Here is a 25783-nt window from a genome sequence, read left to right on the forward strand (position 1 = left end):
CTAGAGACCTCCAGAGGAGGGTGACACACACACGTGCACGTGTGCATGCACACACATACACACGCACATGTGTGCACACACACACACTGCTTACCATGGGGAAATCCTTCCCCAGGTTCAGCCCAGTCCCTACTGCTACAATCAAAGTCCATTTCTCTTGTTCTCTAGCTCCATCTCTGCAGGAACAGCTGCTCGCTGACCTCAGTATGCGAGCCACTGCTCACCCCTCTTTTTTCCAGTCTGAAAAGAATCCATAAATAATCTAATTCTGGTTCCACCTCTGCTATTAACTCACCCCAGCTTTTGGAAATGTCACTTTGTCCTCCCTCAGTGTCTAAAACATGTTTCGAGTCTAACAAGCATATCCATCTAATCGAGGATCTGCAGAAAGATTAACACAGAGATCTGTACAGAAAATAGCTCGAATGCAGACAGACTAAGTGTGGTTCTGTTAGGAACTGATGGTAAGCCATGCTACAGAAAAGAACAGTGAGCAATTTAATATTCATCTGCTCACATTTCTTTCCAAAGCTAACTTTATAAAAACTATGACCTACAGTGAGAAATACATTTTACACTCATGCACATACACAGACTGCAATAAAAATTACACAAAACATACTTTGCTGTGTGCAATGCACTAGTATTTTCCTATTCTACTCTATCTGATCCTAACCCACCCTATTCTTTAAAATGCCGATCATGACCCACTAAAGTGATTTCATAATTCACTAATGAACCATGACTCATAGTTTGAAAAACCTTGATTCTCCTAAGCCCCTACCACCAGGTAAAGGACTCGCTGTTTACATTCCAACGTAAGTTCAGATTTCACAATTGTTTTTAAATTTTACCCTAAGAAGTCAGGCTTATCAAATGTTTCACTGAGTAACTTAGAAGACACTAATTAAACCAAGAGATAATTAGCTTTAAGAATAGAAGTGTTCACCAAAGAGAGTGGCTAATCAACCTAATTATTTCCACCACTGTGATGCTGAGTGTTTTGTTTCTAAACACAGTGCTTAGCACCAGCAACAGTTTGTGCTTTGGAGGCAGCAGGTGAGGGGTTGAAAGCCCCGTCCAGCACTGTAGTTCTCTGTCCTCTTGCAAGTTACCTAACATTCTGATGCCCAGCTTTCTCAACTATAAAATGGGCCTGAACTTTCCACCACAGAGTTGTTCTGAAGACGGAGGGTCAACGCCAAGTGCTCCACACACTATCTGGCCCATCAGAGGACCCAATAAATAGCAGCTATTCTTTTTTTTTTTTTTTTTTTTTTGAGACGGAGTCTCGCTCTGTCGCCCAGGCTGGAGTGCAGTGGCTGGATCTCAGCTCACTGCAAGCTCCACCTCCTGGGTTTACGCCATTCTCCTGCCTCAGCCTCCCAAGTAGCTGGGACTACAGGCGCCCGCCACCTCACCCGGCTAAGTTTTTGTATTTTTTAGTAGAGACGGGGTTTCACCGTGTCAGCCAGGATGGTCTCGATCTCCTAACCTCGTGATCCGCCCGTCTCGGCCTCCCAAAGTGCTGGGATTACAGGCTTGAGCCACCGCGCCTGGCCTAATAGCAGCTATTCTTTCTCTTTTTACTGGAAGTTACTTATGGAAAACACATCTTTTCGGTTAAAAGAGGACAGAGCATGTAGACCACGGCTTCCAGTTCCTCCTAGCTTTCCAGGAGGATTTTTGAGCATGCCAGCACTAAATGCTGTAAGTTTTAGTGCAAATCAGGAGTCAGCCAAGGGCACAGCTGCACAGGGCTTCTCTCAGGACCTCTGTCCAGGTAAATAGCATGAAACGGGCAAGTGCTGGCTGGTGGGTGGAGGCCACAAGACAGCTCCACAACAGACCTGTTCCCATGGCTTGGGGAGCTCGGGTCTCCCAAAGTCCCACTGAATTCCCCAGCATTGGGTGAGCCCCTACATCTGGGCAGCCTCCTGCAGCTGCCAGCCGTGGCCCCCCAAAGAGATGCAGAGTTTAATCCCCGGCATATTATTTTAGGGACATTCCTGGATCTCACCCTCACCCCTCCAGTCCTCCTTCATTTTCCTTAAGGCTTAACATAAAGTTTGAGAGTTCCCCTGAGTTTTCTAATAAGGAGAGACTTCCAATAACGAGACCACTAGCCTGTCTAAAAAAAAAAAAGCTAGTCTGCATCTGGATCAGCTATGCCACTTACTACCTAGAAGAGCCCGAGGAAGTCATTCCACGTTTCCAAACCTAGGTCCCGGATCTACAGAGTGCAACTCCCAAAATGTGTATCCCAGTGCTAAGCATACAGGAGCTGTCTCAATCCCAGCCAGGAGTGAATGAATAGATGTGCGTGCGTATCTGTGTGTGCGTATACCTTGCATGTTAAAGGAAGACGCTGTGAGAATTAAATAAGACAATCTATGTGAATATGATTTCTGGAGCTTCTGCAGAAAATGAACACAAGTTTCTTCTGGGATAGAACAGCTGGGGTGGGAGCTGAGAAGTGACTCTTTTCTTCTCATATACATACACAATATGTGTCTATGGAATTACTTTTATAATTAAAAAGTTCAAAACGGTAAAAGATGAATGTGATTAATGGCAATACACAGTTGATTCAAGTACATTTTTATATTAAGCTTTCCTGAGCAAAATTATAGTGTTAATTTCGACAGACTCATATATGAAACTGACACAGAAATCAACATAATAGTTTAGCTTTAAAATTATGTTAATATTTTATCTAGATTGTTCTAACTTTGTGAAAAATCACATTGATTGAATTGAATTTGTACATGACTTAAATAAGATTTCCATTAACTCAAAATATCTTTCATTGTAAAATGAAAACAATACCTTAAAAGTTCTACAAGTTAATACTATGTTAATGCATAGAAAAATGCTTAGAAAACATTCACCCATAAGTATAACCCTATTACTGTCGGAAGGATGCCTGGGTTGGGCAGGGGTTAGGGTGGAGGCAGAACAGAGGTGGAGTGGTTGCCTGTAATGTTTAGAATGTTTGTAGAACTAGATTAATAAATGACATGTCATTAAACCTGAAGTTAAAAAAAAAAAAAACGAAAAGAATCTTTGAAGATTTTTTATTCCAAAGCCCCCATTTTTACAGATGAAAAAACTGAGGTACAGAGAGAGACTCAGGGCTCAGATGTCCTCATCCTATCCTCACTTGCAGGGTGACTCGTGACAGTGACATCTGCCACAATTCATCACAACACAAAATCACTGTGGGCAGGGATGGTGCTGAAGTCAACGATCAGTAACAGCTTTTTAATGAGCTTTTGTGATGTAATAAATCAGCTAGTAAATGCATTTCTCAACTCCAAATAGTGGCGGGTAAAAAACATTTTAATAGCCCCAGTGGAAATTAATGTCATATTAATGCTGAACACAACTACATACAATATTTTCATACCATCTGAGCTACTTAAAACTGCCTTCTGGAACTGGCCCTTAACAAAGGAAAACAGTACAGGCAATTAGGACCTAATGAGTAGCATGTCAATCCAGTGGCTGATAAGAATCAGGAAAGGCGACACCCAGAAAAGCTAACAGCCTCTGGTTTCGGTGGGGAGCAGATGGGAGGCAGCCGTGGGCTGGAAGGGAGCACCCTCTTCAAAGGCTTTTCTCAGGATATGAGGTATGCAAGCCCTTAGGACCTGCAGGAAAACGGCAGGAGCCATCCACAGAAGCTGCTGCTGGAAGCTCAACAAACACCTCCAAGCAGACCCGTTGGGTCGACCATGCCCAGGTAGGCTCTTCGAGCTCTGAGACAAGATCTCTCTGACCCCTTCCAGCTGAGCTGGGAAGTCAAGCCCACATTCGTCCTCCAGGATGTGGCGGCCCCTCGACCCTGTCAAATGGTTGCTAATCATGCCTGCAGATTGATGTCACGGGACTGTTTACGGAGCAGCCCTGCCAGAGCAGTCAGATGACTGAGGCAAGCATTGCTCCAAAATGCTGGGAATGCATCTCAAATGGGCAGCCGGAGACTTGTCCTAACTTTTATTGCTATTTTTAAGATACCTCTATCCCTGGCGAGGCTGGGTTGGAGCCGCAGACCTCAGTTTTATTTGACCACATTTATCTCCAGAGGTCACTGAAAGCTAAGAATAAGAAGGGTCAACAAGTTCCCAACGTTATTTGCCAGAAAATCATGGCAAACCTCGTTTCCCACCACGGAAGCAGTTTTAACTGGCTCTAGGACTAGCTGAAGAGTTATCTCTGTTTCTCAAAATATTCCTCTATCACAGTCCCTTCTCCTCCTCCTCCCCTCTCTCTTTCTTTCTCTCTCTGTCTTCCATGTACATATAAATGTATATGGAATTATCTCAAGCATCTCAATTCCTGAGTCAGAAAGACATCATAGAGGTTATGCCTTTGCTTTCTAAATCTCCAGAGAATTGAGTGACCCAGACAAGTTCACACAGCAGGCAGTGGAAGGGACTCATATGAGGCAGAGATTTCCATCAACAACCCTTATCAATCTAGGAAACGTAGTCCCCAGAGCACGCCTATTTGACATATTATGTCTAGATCACCTGCTGACCCTATTTTCTGAACATCTACCTACACTTCACAGTAGGGCATCGCTTTATGTTAAACGGAACCCTCAGTGTAACCCCATAGTCTTCACACTGTAGGCACAGACATAACACCAATAAAAACCTTGATCTCATCACTGCCCTCTGAAACCCCTGCAGTGGTACCCTGTGGCCCTACGAGAGACTCCACGCACCTCAACAGGACCAGCATCCTCTCCTTAATATGGAGTTTGTTTTTTCTTTCAGCCTCCTCTCTCATAGCTTACCCCTCTCGCCTGAGCCTATCTCCCTGGAATACAGTATTCTCTCGGAACCTCCGTCACCACCTGACACAGCCCTTGCTGCCCCATGGCCCACCACCCTCCCCACCCTGCTTACCAGCCAGGCTGATGTGGCCACATGAGTGGGGAGTTTCCATGTGATCATCTCCATGGCCATTCTTCAGGTTTCATCTCCCTTGAAACATCCCCTCAACACTTAAGTCTGGGCTAGGTGCAGGGCCTCCCTCCTCAGGGATCCCTTAGCTCTCTGTTGTTATCCTATTGTCAATCATTAAAGCTCTATTTTAATTTTAATTCCATGTTTGCTTACTTGCCTGCTCCACCTAGAGTTCTCGAGGGAGGCACTAGGTCTTGCTCCCTATTACATAACCAAGGCCAAGCCTTTAGTAGCGTCTCAAAAGTATTTGCCTAATGAATCTGTAATCCTCACTGGTACTGAGAGAGAGGAAGCAAAAATGACGGATGCTTCAAAGTCACTTCAGCTTGATCTTGGGATGATTTGTTTTCTGCAAATAAATTTTCTTGGCAGAAATACAGAATGAAAGTGCACTTGCTATGCATGTGCCCACTGATAATTCTGCCACTCAGTGTCAGACTTTTTTCTAAAACGGGCCACAACCAAGTCATGATCTTATCTACTTGCATGGAAATAATGGGGAGACGATTATCAGAGCCTCACAGCTGGCTGGAAAAATCCAGCGACTCGGAAGGCAGATACAAGAAAGCTCAATCTGATCCACACATAATCACAACACCTGGTGTCCTGGACATTGGTTGTTTTGGCTGAATAGCACCCATTTTCCTTATTTCTCACCACAGTTCCTGGCGATCATATGGAACTCAAAAACACAGTCAACATTGACTGCAGTGGAGCTGGGAGGTGGGCAGAGACTGGATTTGGGCAGACTGGATTGAATAAAAACCTGCCTGAGGTTAGACCTACCCTCAACTTTCCATAGGGACCATTAAAATCCCTATTAATTTAAGCCAGTTTGATCAGTGATACATCTGAAAAGCACACTCACAGGTGTTAGTGGAAAATCTGATGGTCAAGGGCAAGATCAGAGACCCTTGTGCTCCGTGAGGACAAGTGCTTCTAGAGCAACTAAAGAAACAGATGATGTGAGCCTGGCTTTCACACATGACAAGTCACACTGTGCTGCCTCTCACTGGAGATGGAGGTGGAGACCTGCGCTCTTAGATGTGAGTTTTAGACCCTGCCTAGAGAAGACCTAGATGCTACTGGAAAGGCCTTGAGCTGTTCCTGACCCACCACGCTGTGGAACTATGTCGTTGGGGTCTGCAGACCCAAGTCCAGCACCATGGACAGACAGTCTAGTGTGCGAACCATGCAGAGGGGCCCCCAGGCAGTGCGTGGCCTGGCAGCAAATCTGCCTGCAATGTGATTTTAGTATAAGAGTCAGACTCTTTATAGGCCCAGATGTGAAAAATCCTGAAACATCTAGGCTAATATAAATGGACACTTATGAGTAAATTTCTTCATCCACTTTTGGGTCTGGTTCCTCTTTTTTTATTGTTTCTTGGTTGACTAGAGTGGAATCCTGAAGTTTTTGTTCCTGGAACCAGAATACCCTTCTATTTAAACCACAGATTAGTACAGTTGGTTAACTCAGTCACCCAGGTTGGGAAAACCAACTGGTGTTCTCTTGTTCATGGTCTCAGACCGCAAATCTGAACCTAAGTGGCTGTTTTACAAAAGGTTGGTCTTGGGCACCAGGGTCGCAGGTAGGAAAGCATGGCAGACATGCCCAGGGTCATCACCGCTGCAAACACAGCTGAAAACACCGCTTTCACATCAAATATTATTGGGGATGGTCTAAGAAAGCCCTATATTGGTCCCATAATACCTTCTCCTTTGTTATTGGTGTAATTAATTATTCTGATTTATATATATGAGGTAGGATCTTGCATCAAGTGCTTTATTGGGACCATCTTTTAACCAGGGTACAAACAGGTTGAATAAATTATTCCCCTGTGCTCGTCTTCTCTGTATTTGCCCTTTTGGGTAAGTAATGGAGAGTTTTCCATTTTGGGGCTTCGGTGACCCCTGTGGTGATGGCCTTCAATCCGGACTCTAAGCTGGACGTCTCCAGAAGCCCAGCTTAGTGTGGCAAGGAGTTGGGTGAAAACGGCCCCTTGGATTTCTTAACATCGTTTTAAATGTAACATGATTGAAATCAAATTCATCATATGTAGCATAAAAGTAGACTCTCTCAGCATCTTCCCTCTCCCTATCAATGTGACCACTTCCCAGTCCTCTGACTTCAGTCCAGACTGGAGATAATCCTAGCTCAGCCACTCTCCTATGTCTACTGTCACCAACTCTGCAATATTTCATATGAAACAGCTCATCTTCTCCCCTCCTCTTAATTCTTCCCACCACCCTGGTCTATGCCCAGCACGGTTCATGTCTAAATGATGCAGTAGCCCAGCTGCCCTCCCTGGGTCCTACCAACTCTAGCCCATCGTCCTCACTGAGACCAGATCAATTTCCCTAAACCTTCCCTTTATCCTATAATTCCCCAACACTAAAAAAGTCCAGTGCCTTCCTATTGCATCACATTATAATTCCTGTCAGATTTCAGGACTTCCCATTAGGTACTTTATCCCATCTATTCAAATTCAACAACCTTTTGGCTTATGCTGTTGTAGGAGTTTCTACATTTACTGTATTTCCTTTATTAATCCCTTTGCTGTGTGTCTCCTTGCTAACCATATCACCTAGCCCCAAGTGCTTCTCCAACAGCCCACATTTGTCCCTATCCCATGACTTTGCCCATGATGACTCCCCACCTAGAATGCTTTTCTTTTCTGTCTTACAGCTCCTAGCAGCCCCTCCAGGAAGCCCACCCTTTCCATTCTAGTCCCTCAAGTAATCTCCCTCTCCTCTGGGCACCCACAATGCTCATGGTCCATACATAAGCTCAGCAAATAACCTACTATTTCCTATCTGTTCTGCTTATTTTCTTCTCAACCAGACCATAACCCCCTTGATGGTGAGGACAAGACTCTTTGTCTGCTCCATGTGTCTAGAAAAAGGCAGTCCATAAATATTTTTTGAGTCATCAAAATTGATTTATAACAATTGCAGAGAGAGAGCAGGAGACAGAGGGAAAGGAGAATGATGTACGTTGTGTGTTGCTTAACGATGGGGATATGTTCTGAGACATGCATCTTTAGGTGACTTCGCAAACATCACAGAACGTGCTTATACAAATCTAGATGCTATGTAGCCTACAACACACCTAGGGTATAAGGGATAGCCTATTGCTCCCAGGCTACAAACTTGCACAGCATGTTACTGTACTGAATACTGTAGGCAGTCATGCAGTGGTAAGTATTTGTGTACCTAAATATATCTAAATACAGAAGATGTATGGTAAAACTATGGTATTATAACCTTAGGAGACAATCACCATATATGTGGTCTATTGTCTAAAACACCGTCATGTTGTGCAGTGTTGTAATTCTAGGTCATCCCCATAATTATCTGGATCTATTGCCTCTGGTCCTCTGTTGCCCTCCTCCTGAAGATTACTTTACCTGCAGAACTGAACCTCCTGGTCAAACTGTGAGTTTTCTGGCTGCGTCCCCTCCTTCAGCTGGCTGACGTTGAAAAAGGAGAGGGTGTGGTTGACAAAGCCGTGCAGAGTCCCATTGTGACTGTAGGAGTACTGGTACACCAGGCGGGGGATAAAGTCGGAGGTGATCGCAATGACAAAAGCCTGAGGGACAGAACCATAAGCACTGAGTAGCCAGGATTGATGCTAAAAAGGACTGTCCACTCTTAGACTGTCCATCTGAAGGAGCTGCTCTGACTGACAAAGAAGCTCATACAGCATGTGCAGGTCCCTGAGCTCACACAGCTGAGTCACCTGCCTTTTCCATCTTTGATGTGTACAAGTATAATAAGTCCACCAGACAGTGGCTGCCAAAAGAGCACAAGTCGACCACTGCAGCAAAGGATGCTAGGTCAGTTTGGACCATTTGGTGCTGGAAGGATTAGACCACCTCTGAGATATGTGACATTGCTGTTGAGCAAGCCCAAACAGAGTGCACGCTTTCCTGGGAAAATTACCTACAGTGATGAGGGTACTACATAAGTGTAATGGGCAAGGAAATGGAATGCCCATGTACTTCTGCCCCTGAGTGGTACCAGAAATCCAGAAATACCAAGAATATGATTCCACAGTTTGCTTCATTTGATCATTATCTCTCAACACTTTTTTAGCAAGTCATGTAACAGAAGTTATTCTTGTATCCATTTTACTTAAGAAAACGGAGACACAGCGGAGAAAGAAACAGGTCCTGCTAGATGGAGCCACACACACCCAACATAGTGTCTGGCATATCTAAGCGCTCTATAAATGTCCATGGAGCAAACCAAACGGCAAATGAATGATTGCGTATTTGAACACAGAGGTACTTTCTGCAAAGAAAGTCTTAAATCTTTCTGGCAGGTGTTTATATTGCATCCTGCACCAACAATTAAAGCCCTTTACCAAAATGTAGTTCAGATATTGTTTTCTAAATGTGTATGTGAATGTGAATGGCCAGAACCATATTTGAGAAGGAATAACATCGTAATCACAGCTACAACTTACTGAGCCCTTGTTACATGTCCTTTCATCATGCCATTTAATGTCCCAAATGATCTTATTTGATGGGTGCTATTATTATCTCCCGTTTGACAGATAAGTAAACAAGGCTTAAAGAGGCCAGGGAAGTAAGACTGCATGTCATTTCGTACTGTAGATGCAAAGTGATTAATACTCGGGGCCTCTGTTCTAGCAGACACAACTTCAAAGTAGCAGACTGATCTGTTTTCCAAATTGCACCTTATTTCTAAGCCTCGAGATGTGCACTTCCTACATCACAACATCCAAAATGCAGGGGGCTGATTTTCTCTGCCTCACCTCACACCTTCCAGCCATTTTATGTGATCTTAGTAGGAAATCAGGTCAAATCACTGTTTGCCTCCCAGGGGAAAAGGGCCGTGGCTTTCTTGGTGTGCACTGAGCTGGCTGATACATTCCTGGGAGGTGGGACAGGAGGCCCTTCCTGGCCACTGTCCACATAAGAACACAGCAGAAGAGGAGCTGGCTGGGGCCCAGCAGGATTTCCTCTGCAGTGTAGACACGTCTGGCAAGAGAGTTAAGGAGGTAACCACAGGTGGGACCCTTCTTCTTCTATGTCCTATCTTAACCTACGCAGTGCCAGAGTCCTTGGAGATAATTAAGACTTTGCACTGACAACCTGGAGGAACTGTAATTAGGGACTGCAGCCTGGGCAATGCTCCATGCATTGTTTAACTCAGGAGTAGAATCAGAAAGGAAAGAGATGAATAGATATGTAGCATTCTTTCCTCCTCATTCTTGGCTCCAAGGAGAGATCTGATTTTGACTGTCAGGGCCAAGGTATGCATTCTGATGGATAATTACCTTTCTCCTTGTGAAATTAAAAATAAACCTACACAGCCTTAGCGACAGCACGATGAGTTACAAGGCATTTGTGAGCTGTTAACCAGAGTGCTGTCACCAATAAAGCTCCAAATGGAAAAGGCTGGGGAGGTGCAAGGGCTGGCTTCCCACTTTGAAGACCTCAGCTTCTCTGGAAGCCCTTCCCACAGAGCGAGTGCGTCATGAATGTAAGTACTCACATTGCTGATAACAGAGAACTTGCCAATTCCAGAGAGAATGTCAAACCAGATTCCTACAAGACACAAAAGAGAGCGTCTGGCTCACTCCCGCCCTCGGCCCAGTGATGACAAGGCTGAAGTTCCGGGTGATGCTTCGCAGGTGAACTACCGAGCAGCTTTGCTGGGCCCCCCAGAATGGGCTTGTCTGGAAAGGCTTAGGTAGCCCCCCTGTCTGGAAGCTCAGATCACAAGTGGGGGTGGATAATGTGGTCTCAGAAGGCGTCCCTGCACCTCAGGATATGAGGATGAGGGACCCAAAGGGAAGAGGGGCTTTCGCAGCCCTCTTGATTCCTGGTGTGGTGTGACTGTGTCCACAGGGGACAGAATGACAGAAGGATGGGCCTGGTGGGACCTCTAAGAGGGGCACATACCGATATCTTTGGTTCTTACAGCATCCGGCCGTCTCAGCTCCGTGACAAACTTCTTGGCGTCCAGCCGCACTTCAATGACATTGTTGAGGAGGGCGAACACAGGTGCCAGGGGAAAGGAGGCCACGAAGAGGGTGACGAAACCAAACTGGATGACTGCAAGAGAGAACAGCATGAGGGCTTCAGCAGGGACAAGCAGGACTCAGGTCCCTTCTGGCTCGCAGCTACGGCCCCTTGTCCTTTCTTCCTTGGGTCTCTTTTCCCATATGGGGTAATTTTTAGCCTCCCTTTTCCTCCTGTGCCACATACACGGTATTTCTTTCTAAGTACCTGCAGGCCTGTGGGTCAATGTCATCACTTGGGAGCAAAGCTCTGGATTAGGCATGGTGGGGAGATATGAGAAAAAAAAAATGTCTTAATTCCTCCCTTCACCCTTTACCGCCAGTCACTAATCCTACTGATCTAACTCAGGGATTGGTAAACTATTTTAGTAAAAGGCCAGATAGTAATAAACATTTTTGGATTTGCAGGCCATATGGTTTTGTTACAATGACTCAACTCTGCCATTATACACTAAAAGCAGCTATAGACAGCACATCAGCAAGTGGGCTTGGCTGAGTTCCAATAAAACTTGATTTACAAAAGCAATACATAAAGTGGCTAGATTTGGCCTACAGGTCACAGTTTGCCTACCCTTGATATAGCTTTAAAAACCACCTCCCAAATTTGGACTCTTCTTTCCACATCTACAGTCACTGCCTTTGTTTAGAAAGTTTATTCATCGGCCGGGCGCGGTGGCTCACGCCTGTAATCCCAGCACTTTGGGAGGCCGCGGCAGGCGGATCACGAGGTCAGGAGATCGAGACCATCCTGGCTAACACTGTGAAACCCCGTCTCTACTAAAAAATACAAAACAAAATTAGTCAGGCGTGGTGGCGGATGCCTGTAGTCCCAGCTACTCGGGAGGCTGAGGCAGGAGAATGGTGTGAACCTGGGAGGCGGAGCTTGCAGTGAGCTGAGATCGCATCACTGCACTCCAGCCTGGGTGACAGAGCGAGACTCCGTCTCAAAAAAAAAAAAAAAAAAAAAAAAAAAAGGTTTATTCATCCATCATGCATTTATGGAGAGCTCACTAAACGTCAGGCCCCATACCAAGTATTTAAGGAGGCAAAGGTCTGGTCTTGCCTGCAAGAAGCTGGGTTTGAAAGGGGAGAGTTAAATGTAGGCAAACACATGCAACAAGGTTTTATGTGTTCCAAGAAAGAATAAAGAATGTACTAGTGATAGAGAAGACCCAAATGGAGGGGAACACACATCTGTTCAGGGCAGGGACTGAAGGGGGTCTCCATGCAGAGCCCCTGAGCACAGTCTGGAAAGATGGGCATGTAGTTTTCATGAGGATCAAGTCAGAGACCTTCTAAGCTGTGGAAGCAGCGGAAGCAAAAGTGTGGTGGGACAGCCCAGGCCCATCAGACAGCCGGAAACAGTCCAGCCCTACCTGGACCATTGCAACAGCCTCCTGACGGGGTTTCTTGCCACCAGTCTCCCAGAATGCTAGAGTCTATCCAGCACACAGCCCCTGTCATCTGATTCTGTTATCTACCTACTTATAAAAATTCCTGTTGGCTCCACTCTGTTCACTGAATATAATCCAAATTCCCTAGCGTTGCATACAGGAGCTTTATAATCTGCCTCCAAGCTGCCTCCCTAGCTTCATCTCCCAGCATCTCCCCAGCAACGACCATGTCCTGCCTTCTCACCCTCCTAACTGTCCCCTGCCACATTAGTTCCTTTCACTCATTTGTGCACAAGCATCCACTCTCCGGCTGGCAAGCTTCTGTGCATCCCTGAGATCACTCAGATGCCACCTCCTTGGTGAAGCCCAATCCTTCCTCCTCTGGTCCCCACCACCCTGTGTTCAGGCCTCTGGTGCAGCCTTCACTGTGTGCTTCTGTGATTGACTTGCTCACACATCTTTACTTCCCACTGAGAAGGTAAGACCTCCATCCCCTCTAGGGGTTCAGTACATATTTGCTGATGGAAACACAACCCAGAGTCCAGGAAAGTTACAATGTTCTAGGACTCCCCTACATACTAAGGGCAAATTATTAAACTTTTCTGTGCTTCAGGTACTTCAACTATAAATTGAAGATAATAGTAATAACCACCCAATAGGGTTTCCAGACGGGTAAATGATACTACATACAAAATATGTACAATGTACATACAATGTACAATATGTACAATGTCAGATACATAACTGTTTAATAAATGGTATCTATTATGTGTAATTTTATTCTTATTGGAATAAATATTGTATACAGATGACTGCAATGTACTTATATGCTAAACAGACCCAAACTTAAGGATTAAGCACTGAATGAGAGAGACTCAACTTCTAGACCTGGATATGCTTCATAGAGGTATGACTTTGGCCAAGCCTGTTTGTTTCAATGGGCATCCGCAACCTCATTGATAAATTGAAGGGACCAGTTTATATTGCCTCCAAGTCTGATTTGCTGTGATGCTATGGTTCACATTGTCTTAGACAAGCTTCATGAGTCTAGAATATTCAAATAAAGCATGACAAAACATGACACGAATGGGAAAAAAATTCCATTTCTACAGAGGCATAAGAGCAACCACAACAGAAGTTCCAGGAAAGGGAACAGGCAAGGAACTTTCCCCAGCCCAACTGCCTTTGGTTTGGCTGTTTGCTCAGCCCACAGCTGTGGGTCACTGCTCTGGCTGATTCAACCCTGTCCACTGCCATTGTCCTTGGTGCCCAGTAGGTTCCAGCAGGCCTTAGGAGGCTGGCAGGTGCTGATTGACAGCAAGACGCCTGCATCGAAAGACACAGATTTGTCCAGGTTGGGACCTTAGAGTGATCACCTGACTAGCTGGCTGGCCAGCAAGGATTGGAGGGTGGTGGAGAAATCCCCCAAAACAAGCTCTGGGAGCCCGTTCAAAATGCAGGCGCTCTCTCATCTTTTAAATAAGGCTTTGCTGAGGAATTCACGTTGGAGTCAGGAATGGGGATAAGGCCAGAGGGGGTGTGGGGATGAATGGAATTAACAAGGAAAGGAAAACAGATGTTAGACTAGCATTCTAAAACCTGTAAAATGCATGTCTGTGTTTAAGTGTATGGATGGATGTATATTTATGGAGTTATAAGTTGGTCTTCTTGATTCTAATGAGCTCAGTTCAGCAGGCATATGTTCTTATCATGAGTGACTTCCGCCAGCAGAACTGTGCAAACTCCCCAGAGCCTCTGCAAGGGTTTGGCAAGGAGACTGATGGGGAAGGAGAAGGGCAGTTTACTTCTGAGGGATTGCAAATGTACACAGCATGCCCTCACCACATTCGTGCACGTGGTACTCTGAAATCTAACTTCCTTCCAGGGTTATAGGGAAAATGGGACTCTCCACTTCCTCTTCTCTCTTCATATGAACTCCAGAGGCAGACATGAATGCTGTCTTCTACGGGTTCCCTGCTGGTTTGCTTCTTTACCTTCACAAACTCTCCACACATGGACTCTGTTGTCCCTCTTCTGTCAACACAAACATCTTCCAGTGCTGGCTCGATGCTCTCTAACAGCTCCTGTTCATTACCCCAGTCCCATAACAAAATGTCCCTCCTCCTTCCCCTCACCATTTAAGTCTCTATATTCAGCACTGGATGGCCTCAAGAGACTGGGCCCAGCAATGCTGGACCCGAAGTGACAAGATCCTCCTGTCCCCTCCTCTGGTGTTACTCCACGGTATCCTGGGCCAAGAATAGGCCCTCTCTGCAGACGTCCCATTGCTGCAGGTGCTGCTTGCTCAGACTGGGTAACCTGAGCATTGCCAGGATTCAACCCAAAGAGGCAGAAACAAATAGGAAGTTTTGTTCTATTTGGGGGAGAATAAAACATAAAACCATAACTCTCTAGCATGCAAATTCCAAATCCAAGATTTGCTCTTTTTAGTCAAAGGTCTAAAATGCTGTATCAGATGGAAGTCCTTCTGGGCTTACTTCAGAGGATACAATGATACCAGCTTTTGCCAACACCAAGATTTGTTTCTAAAAGCAGCAAGCCTCCATTAGGATAAGAGCAACACCGGAAATCCTCAGTGTGCTGCATAATAGAAGCCAGCTCGGCCTGACCAGTAACAGATTAAACCAGGCCAAGCCAATTAGGGAGAAAACTTTGAGTTGATTTTCAACCAAATCTTTACAACGCCTGCGGTAAAATGCTCCAGTAATGCTGAGCTCAAAGGCTGGAAACTCCTCCATGCAAACCCCATTCGTTTTCTCCCCTCTCACCCTTCAGCAGCCAAGGATCTTCTAGAATAACCATCAGCCCTACACTGCCTGATGCTGGAGACATTTCCTATATCAGTGATTTTCTGAGTTTAGGTTAAAATAACAAGGAGGAGTGGGTTAAACTAACCAGAACAACGTTCAGCAAGGAGGTTTCAGGACAATCTGTTTAGAGAACACAAACAGTATAGTAGATAAAATAGAATGGACTTGCCGGGATTGGTGGAGAAGATTTTGATGGAATACAATTCTGATTTTTCACTCATTTATTTAAAATTTTTCAGTGAACATATCCAGACCCATTTCCTCCCAACCCATATTCTGTGCTAAGGGCAAATATTTAGCAAGTATGTTGGAGATCAACTCCGCCTGCCTTCCAACCATTCCAGAATCATTTGTACTTCCCCGAACTCACCATGAATTCTACATTTCTGAGCCTTGGTACATGCCACTATTGTCTGTAATTTTCCTTCTTTCCTTGTCTGCTGAGTGGGATGCTATTCATCTCTCAGGCTCAACTCAAACTTCACTTTCTGTATGAAGACTCCTCTCCACCTCCATTTCCCACCAGCACACCCAGGTAGAACTGGGTGCCTTGGGCATCTCTCATCCTTACTCCCATAATGCCTTGCACGTGCCTCTCTGTTTATTTGACCTGCTCCCTAGATGGAAAGCTCCTTGAGACTAGGTGTCTCGTTTGATTCTTTTCCAAGTCCTCACTCACCATCTTTTGTGGTGCCTCTTACATAGCAGATGCTCAAAGAGTATCTGTTTCATAAATCTGACCTTATTTTCACCAGTTGTGAAATACACACACACACACGGCCAAAAATGAAAGTGTGTGAACTGAAAGCATTGCACTTGATGATGGTGAAAAGAAAGGTAGACCTGAAGTATTAACACCTCTACATCGCAATTCTCATTGCTGCAATCTGCACGGAAGACTTTGAAGAAAGTTGTAGTAAAAACAGTTGGTTGGGAGAGTCCAAGTCTAATGAAAATGATTATAGTTTTTTTTTTTTTTTTTTTTTAAAAAAAAAACGCTTTCTATTGTTTAATAAAAGTAACACAGTCTACTTAAAGAAGTTGAATACTGGGGGCTTAAGAATTCTCCTTTTTGAGTGTTGGCAATGCAGGACTACCGGATCGGTCGTAAATATCAGAGGCGGAGGAGACACTGAAGTGACTTCAAAGCCAGAGGGGAGTGCAGAGAATCATCGTGGTGAACAGAGATGGCGTTCCCATCAAGAGCACCATGGTCAACCTCACCACCACACAGTGTGCCAGCCTCATGCACAGCTACATCCTGAAGGCACGGAGCACCGTGTGTGAAACTGACCCCCAGAACGATCTCAACTTCTTTTGAATTTGCTCCAAGAAAAATGAAATTATGGTTGCACCAGACAACCACTATTTCCTGATTGTGATTCAGAATCCAAATGAATAAGCCATTCTCTTGGCTCCCTGTGTCATTCCTCAGTTTAATTGCCCCCCCCCAAGAATATTAATGTCGATCATGTCAACACACTGGCACGTGGCAGTTGCCTTAGAGCCCACTTGAACCAATCCCGTGACCATGCGTGGGCTGGCGGCTCTGCCTACCCCACGAAAGGAACCCTTGTGCTGCGCCAACCTTCCCCAGAGCTCCGGGAGGGCCCTTTCTCCTCACTGCCAGGTTTTGGAACAAGAGCTTGCGAGAAACTCACACCCAGCTTCCTTCTAACATTCAGTTCACTTTGTTGCCCTTGGAGAAGGATGTTTTTCTTTAATTAAAAATAACCGAAATGCTTAAAAAAAAAAAAAAAGAATCTTCCTTTTTGTGAGCCATTAATGAGCAATGCAAGGGAATCAGGGAAGGACACACTGGTATGAGTTTGTCTTCTCACTCAGGAGGCAGTAAGTGAAAGATGCCGCTAGAAACAGCCCATTAATATATACTCATGTAAGAGCACAGCAGGGGACGGTCATCACTGCTTATTTCATCAGTCCATATTTCCAGGCTGTGCCCGGGAATCCCCTTTTCCCAAGAGCAAGGGAAGTCAACTCTGCTTTGGGCTGACAACATCTGGCACAAAAAGAATTGCAAGTGTCGACTGAACACACAAATAGGAAAAGACAGTGAGAAGAAAAGGCATGAGCTATTATAGATCCTCAGCATGGGCCTCCATCGCTTAGAAAAATGGTGAAGCCTTGATAGAAACATAAGACAGTTCTCAATGTCCATCACTCACCATCCACTCACTCATGCATTCATTCAGCAAGCATTTATTGAGCACGTTCCATAGACTGGAGACCATGTGCATTGCTAAAACACAAGGATGAGCAGATTACTGTGGCATCCTTCCAAGGGCTCAGAGTATGCTGTGGGGAAGATGGGCATGGAAACAATCCTTGAGAGCCTCACGTGGCGAGAGCAAAATGCCAGCATTAACAGTGCTGTAGAACGCCGGGCAGAAGTAATCGACTCTCGCCAGCAGACCCATGGAGGCTTTGCACCACTCGTCACTGGGTTCCACGTGAAGAACCAGTAGAAGGAGCACATGAAGATTTGCTATATGGTTGATAGTTAAGATCATTCCTGCAAATTCACTGATCCAAATTCACAAAAAAATACTTAGGAAATAAAGACAATACGTGGAATTCCCTTTCAGTCCGCATGGAGTCACCTGGGGGTTTACACAATGGATCGGGACTGATTCAGAAAGCCTGGGAAGTCATAACAGGAAGGGACAGGCTTGAAGTCACAGCTTAGGTATTAAGAGTTTACCGCATGCAAGGCAATGCAAGGCTGGGACAGACCAGCAAGGCACGTCTGGCTCCAAGTTTTCATCATTTCTTTCTGTTTAAAGGAGACTCAGTCCCTGCTTTTTCTCCAGCCCCACATCAAAGCTAGGGAGACTTAAGTTGGCAAGATCTGCTGATTCACTTCCTGGAGGACAGACTGGTGAACTTCCAGTAAATATTTACTGAAAGAACAAATGAATGGTCTGGCTTTCTCACTCTTGTTTACATTATCCACCTGCAAGACGGGAGTGTGAAGGACGATTATTCATTCATCCTTCCTCCCGTCCCTCCATCCTCTCATTTGGACTGTGGTAATGTAGTGTGTGAGTTCGAAGGGCCATGAAACCAGTCATGACTGGAAAGAAGTTCCCCAGCAACACATCATTACTGAGGACCTTGTTTTGCTTTATTCTTTTTCCTCTACCTCTTCCCAAAAGGTCTGTGCAAAAGTGAACAAAATGAAAATAAAATTAGGCTTATAGGGTTTTAGAAAAAGGAAATAAGGAGCACAGAAAAGAGGACAAAACAAGTAAGCAAACTCGGGGAACCACAATGCTGCTATGTTTGAGCAGTAATGTTTACTCCGAGCTTCCTGGTTGTTACAGCAAGAAGAGAAGTGGGGCAGCAGTACAGTTCTTCATAAGTTTTAAACTAAAAGACTGCCTTCCCTGCATTCCTTCCTCCCTCCTCAAGCACTGACCAGCCATCTTCTGCATCCCAGAAGCCTTTGGTGGTACACCGAGGGCTGTGGTATCCAGATACACTTCTGCCTTTTTTCTTAAGTATGCATGGGGAGGGAGTCCAGTGCAGACAACACCAAGCAATGCATGCCTCAGCAGCAAAAGGAGAGAAACGACCTAGGATTCAATCTACTTCCCAGAAATGCTAGAAGCAGCTCCTGGATGCTGCCTCAATTGTGTTTAAACAGCATTTGGAGAAGATGGCAGGAGCCTCATTATCCAGTGGAATGACTCAGTCTGTGTAAACAGGATGGCCCAGGGAAAGGAATTTCCTGGTTCTTTGAGCCATTGGCTTGTAGCACACACACATTTGGAGTTGTTTGTGACAGAATATGTGGGCCTTCCACGCTGACGGTTTCTCAGGTATTCTAGAAAATCTGATCATTTACATCCAGCCTCTGTTGGAAATTTGGAAATTACCCATTATAGTCTTTGCCATCCATGACCAAAGAATAACAGAGTTGAAAAGAAAGTGGTGTCACCTAAGTTGTCCCTCCATCTGAAGCTCCGGCTGTTCTACTCCTTTAATAAGTGGCCACTTTCACCTGATCATTGTCAGACAGGGAACTCAGTACCAGAGCCCGTCATTTTCACTGTTTTTCATTCTCTGTCTCCGTTTTAAGTCGCCGGGACTTTGGGGTACTTGCTATAAAGCATTATCATAGCAGTAGTTGTCTAACATTTGGGGTAGTTTTCCTGAACTATCCAGATAATTGTATAAGTTCATCAATTTATGCTGTTACAGGAGACCTGCCCTAAGGAGGACAGTACTCCCTAATTACTAGCACTTCAAAATAAGGAGACTTTGCACTGCAAGAGGTGGAGTAGGTTGTCCCAATTAAATCAATACCACAAGGACGTCTGGAGAGTTTTCATGAAAGGTCATGTCTGCAGAGTCCAACTGACAGCCCGTCCCCACCCCCACCCAGCCCAGAAGGTCCTCATTACAGAATCACTTCTTTCATTCCTGCTTCTTAGGAAAACATTCATAGAGCACTTACTGTATGCCAGGCCTTGCGGTTGAGTACTGTGAATCAATAAGACACACATCTCACCCTCAAGAAGCTTCCATCACAATGTAGTGAGCATCATGACCCTGGGCCATTGGTCTTCAGATGAGAAGAACTGACAATCACATCATTTATTTATCTGAATGACATGGTGATAACACTTTACCAAGAGATTCTTCTGGGACTTGTCACTAAACTCTTATGGGATTAAACTTGGGCCTATGTCTTTCTGCTCAGTAGGAAAAGTCAAATGGCTGCAAGTGTCCGGAGAACTTAAGCTTGCAGCTCTTAAAGCAAATGAAGAATTTCCTCTCATCAGGCCCTGAGGAAAACCCCACGACAGGGCTGTGAGAGGCCTGTGGCAAGGGAGTTTGGAAGCCCCATTTTGGCGCAGGGGACAGTGATGATTAACATCGTGGCCAACTCCTAGGCCAGCTTTCTTTCCTCCCCTCTGAGATGGGGGAGTGGGAGATGATTCCTGAAGTCCTTCTTAGTAAGCCCTTCAGGAAAAGGTTTGATATTGGAGATTCCCTCGAAAGCCCACGCTGCTCCCCTCCCAGGTTTCTCCAGCTTAATCCCTCATTCTCAGGTTTCCCTTTGTCTGGAGCCAGCCCATCCCCACACCCACCGGCCCGAGGGGGCTCCCCACCCCCACGCCCCTCCTCAGGCTGATCCCAGCCTCCCTTCACCTCGCGGCCCCTCCCCCAAGCCTGCTGGGCCCCAGCCCAGGTTCCAGCTCAATTTAGGAAAATGTAAATATAATACATCTCCCCCTGCTGCCTCCCTCGGCTGATGACCTGCCCTACCATTCCTACTGACAGGCCCTGAGTGGGCTCAGCGCACTTCCTGTCTGCATGGGTGGTCCTGGGGATCTCAGGGAAAGAGGCTGACAGCTGAGAGCTGGGCCGGGGATCACCATGTCAAGCACACCAGAGGCGGTGGGCAGCTTTGGTTTCATTGCTCTCATTTTTGTTCAAAGTCCAAGACACGGGCCCTTCTGGAATTGGGGAGGTCTAGCCAGTTGGGAAGGAAGGAGGAAACCTCACTTCATTCCATCCTTCCACAGAAGCCCAAGTTCCTATAGGTCTTGAAGACAGTCTCCCATGGAATGGTCTGGAAAGGGGCTCTAGCCTCAATTCCACTAGTGGGTCATCTGGGTGACCTTAGGCAACTCACATCACCCTGGGCCTCTTGGCTTCAAGGTGCATTGTTCAACTAGGATGTATGAACCATGATGTCATCACTGGAAGGCACCCTGAAGGTCAGCTGGTCTCCTGGTCTGAAACTTATTATTCCTGTCAAGACACTTAATGAAAAATGATGACCTGCACTTCCAGTTGTGCATGCTGAAACGTCCCTTCCTCAAAAAACATTTAGAAACCTAAGAAAGTGAGCGTGGCACTGACTCTGTTTTACCTTGTATGTTTAAAACATTGGCAGTGGTGCATTACTTGTGACATACTGCACAATTGGTTTTGACCACAGACCAGTGGGTTGCATCACTGCAGGGAAAAACTCATTCTCTGGTCTAATTCCCTCTAATTTCCAGGAAAAAAGGGAAGCCAGGGAGATGATACGACGTCATGCCCAAGGCCACACTGCTGGATAGAAGCAGAGCTAGATTTGCACCTGACTCTCACCTGACACCCTGGGAACATGGGAAGGAGAGACGCTCACTCTGCCTATAAAAGAGGCAGCGGATGTGAAGGGGCTTTTACTTCAAACACAAGGGCGCAGAGAAATCAGAAGTAATGATATGGTGACTACCGCCCAGTCTTAGTTATCCATGGAGATGGCAGAAACTACAGCCCCCAACGAGATTTTGACATCTGCTGTGGACTTCAGTCTTCTCTCCCACCACGCTAGTCCCTAGAGCTGCTATCTCTCAACTGCATGGATGGGTTCACATTACACCTTCTCTTATTTCCCTGGCTTACTCGCTAGAAACGAGCGCTTAATAGGCCTGGGATGGGGGAGGGGAGGAGAGGCAGAGGAAGGAAAGGGGTGGCAGGAGAGGGGGACAGGGAAGGAGGAAGAGGAGAAAGAGAAACAAGGATAACCACCTCTCTTGATAATCCACTCACTGGATTATCAGCCCATAAATAAATGAGAATTGACTGTGGCTCAGCATCACTAGAAAGTGAGATTCTGTTAGCCTAGATAAGAGAAAGCTGAAGACATAAATGATACACTCATGTATTCAGTGACCCCCTTTACAGGCTTACCCAATATGTTTTTAGTGCCCATGCCCCAGGGGGCAGTGCTGGGTAAGTCCCTGCCATTTGAAGAATCTGCCCTTGGGAAATTAATGACCAAAGGCCTCTCTATTTTAGGAGACAGTTTGTCTGAAATCCAGTGGGGCAGGGGGAAGGGGGAGGTGGCAAGGAGCAGGTGACATGAAAGCTGGCTTTGGATGCGTGCATGAGAAGGTGCAGGCAAGTCCAGGGCCGGGAGAGCACTCAGGATAGGCAGGGCAGGAAGAAGTTGTAGGGTCAGAGGATTCACTTTCCTGGACCACAGGACATGGAGAAGGACCTAGGATTAAATACAGGGGAAGGATGCTCTGGGAGGGCCTCGCTAGGAGCACGGGACCCTGATGGTTTTTGGACACTGGAGGGATATGACCAACACTACACCTCAGAAGGAATAAATGAGGCAATGGCGAGACGGTGGTGGCTGCAAGTGGCTGTGTTGAGGATGCAGTTAAAAAAAAGAAAAAGGGAGGAGGCGGAGCAGATTCCTAAGATATCCTAGAGCAGGCTTGTCCAACCCCTGGCCGGGGGGCCGCATATGGCCCAGGACGGCTTTGAATGTGGCTCAACAGAAATCCGTAAACTTTCTTAAAACATTATGAGATTTTTTTTTTTTTGCATCGTTTTAGCTCATCAGCTATCATTAATGTTACTGTATTTTATGGGTGACCTAAGACAATTCTTCTTCTTCCAATGTGGCCCAGGGAAGTCGGAAGATTGGACACCCCAGCTCTAGAGGAAAGATCGTCGGCACAGCAAGCCCACTGGATGGGAGGCGTGTGGAGACAGAACGGAGGATGAGCAGTGATGTTAGATTTCTCAGCCAGGGGCCTGGAGGATGGTGGGCCATTAATGTGGCAGAGAACTCAGAAAAGAGTCGAGGGGATGCAGCCTGCAGGCAGAAAGGCTTAGAAATGTTTCCCCTGAAGTGGATTCTCGTCTGGGGCCTTCCCTGCCTTGTCTGAAGTCTCAAGACAAGCGTGGGGTAGTAAGCGGGAGAAGAGCCTCCTGCATCCAGTTCAGAGTTTGCTCGGCCTCAGTAGGTGGTTTCTAAAACCCAAAGACAAGGCCAAAAGAATGAGGAGAGCAGGTGATCTTTGAGAACACCTTTCTGCCGGTCAACCAGAAGCTGCAAAGACCTAGCCTCTGCAGCAGGCATCAGTAGGCAAACTATTTTCTAGAACAGTAGGTCCTTTCTTGTTACTGTCTGTTTGCCCATATGGGGCCAGTGGAATTTCCCCTTTGTCCTGGGAGGGTTTGCTGAAAAATCAACTCACGATAAGGCAGATTAATCAGAGAAAAAACTAGCCACCAGGCGTGGTGGCTCACACCTGTAATCCCAGCACTTTGGGAGGCCGAGGAGGGCAGATCATCTGAGGTCAGTGTCAGGCCTCTGAGCCCAAGCCAAGCCATCGCATCCCCTGTGACTTGCACGTATATGCCCAGATGGCCTGAAGTAACTGAAGAATCACAAAAGAAGTGCAAATGCCCTGCCCCGCCTTAACTGATGACATTCCACCACGAAAGAAGTGAAAATGGCCGGTCCTTGCCTTAAGCGATGATATTATCTTGTGAAGCTCCTTTTCCTGGCTCATCCTGGCTCAAAAAACTCCCCCACTAAGCACCTTGTGACCCCCACTCCTGCCTGCCAGAGAACAATCCCCCTTTGACTGTAATTTTCCTTTACCTACCCAAATCCTATAAAACGGCCCCACCCTTATCTCCCTTTGCTGACTCTCTCTTCGGACTCAGCCCGCCTGCACCCAGGTGATTAAAAAGCTATATTGCTCACACAAAGCCTGTTTGGTGGTCTCTTCACATGGACGCGCATGACAGTCGGGAGTTCGAGACCTGGCCATGGTGAAACCCCATCTCTACTAAAAATACAAAAAATTAGCCAGGCTTGGTGGGGATGCCTATAATCCCAACTACTCGGGAGGCTGAAGCAGGAGAATCACTTGAACCTGGGAGGCAGAGGTTGCAGTGAGCCAAGATTGCGCCACTGCACTCCAGCCTGGGCAACAAGAGTGAAACAGTCTCAAAACAAAACAAAAACTACCAATTTATTACTGCTATGCACACGGGGAAAATCACAGAGTGATTGACCACTATCCCAGTGTAGTACAGGCGCTTACATACCCTGCTTCTTAGGGGAAAGGGCATGGGAAGTGCGGGTGATTTTAGGGGGATAGTGATTTCAGGGGAATTTCATAGGCTTAAAGAACACGCAATGGTTTGGGGCAAAGTCTACTGGGTCTGCAGAGCAGACAATGATTTGTCACAAAAGTCTGTCCAGGTTTGTTGACCGACTTTAGTCTTCTTTCCTGCAATGTGGGTTCAGTTCATGAAAACTCAGGGAAGGAATCGGAAGTAATTGTTCTTTTCTTTAGTAGGTCCAGACTTTTAGGCAGCTAAGGGAAATTCAGTCTGTGTTTGGGGAGAGGTAGAGGATTGAGAGAAGGGTGGGAGAGATTGTTCTCCTTGGTGGGTCTGACTGGTCTTTATGTAGATAGGGGAAAAATCTCCTTTAGCATTGTTCATCTCTAGGATCTTTAAATCAAAATAACTGACTATGCCAGGGAGTCATACTTTGGGGTGAAGTTCCCTGAGCTCCTTCACACATTTCTCTCTCACACCAGACCCTGAAACTCTGGAAGACACAGGCATGTCTGTTGTTTCCATGACCCCAGTGCCCAGCAGTAGGGCAGACACCACGGCACTGCCCCAGGGCAGGCCAGGAGGGGTGTCACTGCAGAGGGAGGGATGTGGCCTTGGAGTGGAGGTCAGAACCAAGTCTGAAAGAGGTCATCTCACCCTGTCCACTGACACTAATGACTTGACCCCTTAAGGGAAAGGAATAAATTAAAATAAGAGGTGACTTTTCTTTGAGGGAAACTCTGATAATAAACATGGTTCACTTTGGTCTTAGGAGACTAAAATTATATGTCCACAGTGAAGAAGGTGGCCCACAGTCATGGGATCAAGAGAAGCAAGGGCTTCTATTTCTCTACCAGTGAAGGAAAAGGACTTAAGGGGCCATTCATTTGATAATTATTTGAGTTATTAGGTTCTAGTACCCATGCTGAGTGTTTGACTAGAAAGGAGTAAGACACTGTCTCTGTCCCCAAAGCATTTTTGAAAGGGTGCAGGTACAGGAGAAGAGGGGAAGAGAAAAACTGAGGATGGGAGAATGAGAAAAATTGTACCAAGAGCAAACGTGTCTGAGGCTGCAACACTCAGCAAGCGGTCACGGGCAGATGACATGGCACAGGCAAACTGGACATCAGAGTGTGAGATAACCAGACACACACACGCAAAACAAGAGCCAGCTCGGGATGCCCTCATCTGCTGCACTGGGTGTGTGAACTTGATCTGAAAAGAAGTCAGTAGCATTGAAGGATTTTAAGTAGAAAAATGAATACAATCTGGTTTGCATTTTTAAAAAGCTGTTCTAAAAAGCAAGATGGAAAGGTAGAAGGAGTAAAAAAAGAAGCAGGGCGTCAACTTAGGATGCATATGCAGTAATTCCAAGGAGAAATGGTGAGGGTTCAAATAAGAATCCAAAATTCTCACTAGAGGCAAAGTCAGCGAGTTAAGCAGCTACACATAGAAACTCCCCAGTGAGGGTTGATGCAAAGTCAGAAAGTAGTCATGGAGATGAAGACAGGATCCACACCAGTCCACAGACGTTCCTCCCGAAGCCAGAAGCTCAGACTTGCCATTTCAGGACACAACTCGAATGCGGCTGCAAGAGCTTTAATGTCTGGTCTCCCAGGAGAACCTGCCCCA

At 46.0% G+C, this 25783-nt stretch overlaps 1 protein-coding gene and 1 pseudogene across 2 annotated transcripts in view; one reads left to right on the plus strand and one right to left on the minus strand.

Moving 5' to 3' along the window:
* The window catches only part of ANO2 (anoctamin 2), a 357929-nt gene that overhangs the window by 4807 nt on the left and 327339 nt on the right, over positions 1-25783 (minus strand). For both annotated transcript variants that reach the window (XM_021921930.2, XM_021921931.2), the window contains 3 exons: positions 10910-11062; positions 10500-10552; positions 8384-8565 (listed from right to left, as the gene is read on the minus strand). In XM_021921930.2, coding sequence (XP_021777622.1) covers positions 8384-8565; positions 10500-10552; positions 10910-11062 — 388 coding nt within the window. The remainder of the gene's footprint in view (positions 1-8383; positions 8566-10499; positions 10553-10909; positions 11063-25783) is intronic.
* LOC116268821 lies at positions 16347-16655 on the plus strand (annotated as a pseudogene).

Source organism: Papio anubis, chromosome 9 (assembly GCF_008728515.1).
Source record: "Papio anubis isolate 15944 chromosome 9, Panubis1.0, whole genome shotgun sequence".
Taxonomy (NCBI): domain Eukaryota; kingdom Metazoa; phylum Chordata; class Mammalia; order Primates; family Cercopithecidae; genus Papio; species Papio anubis.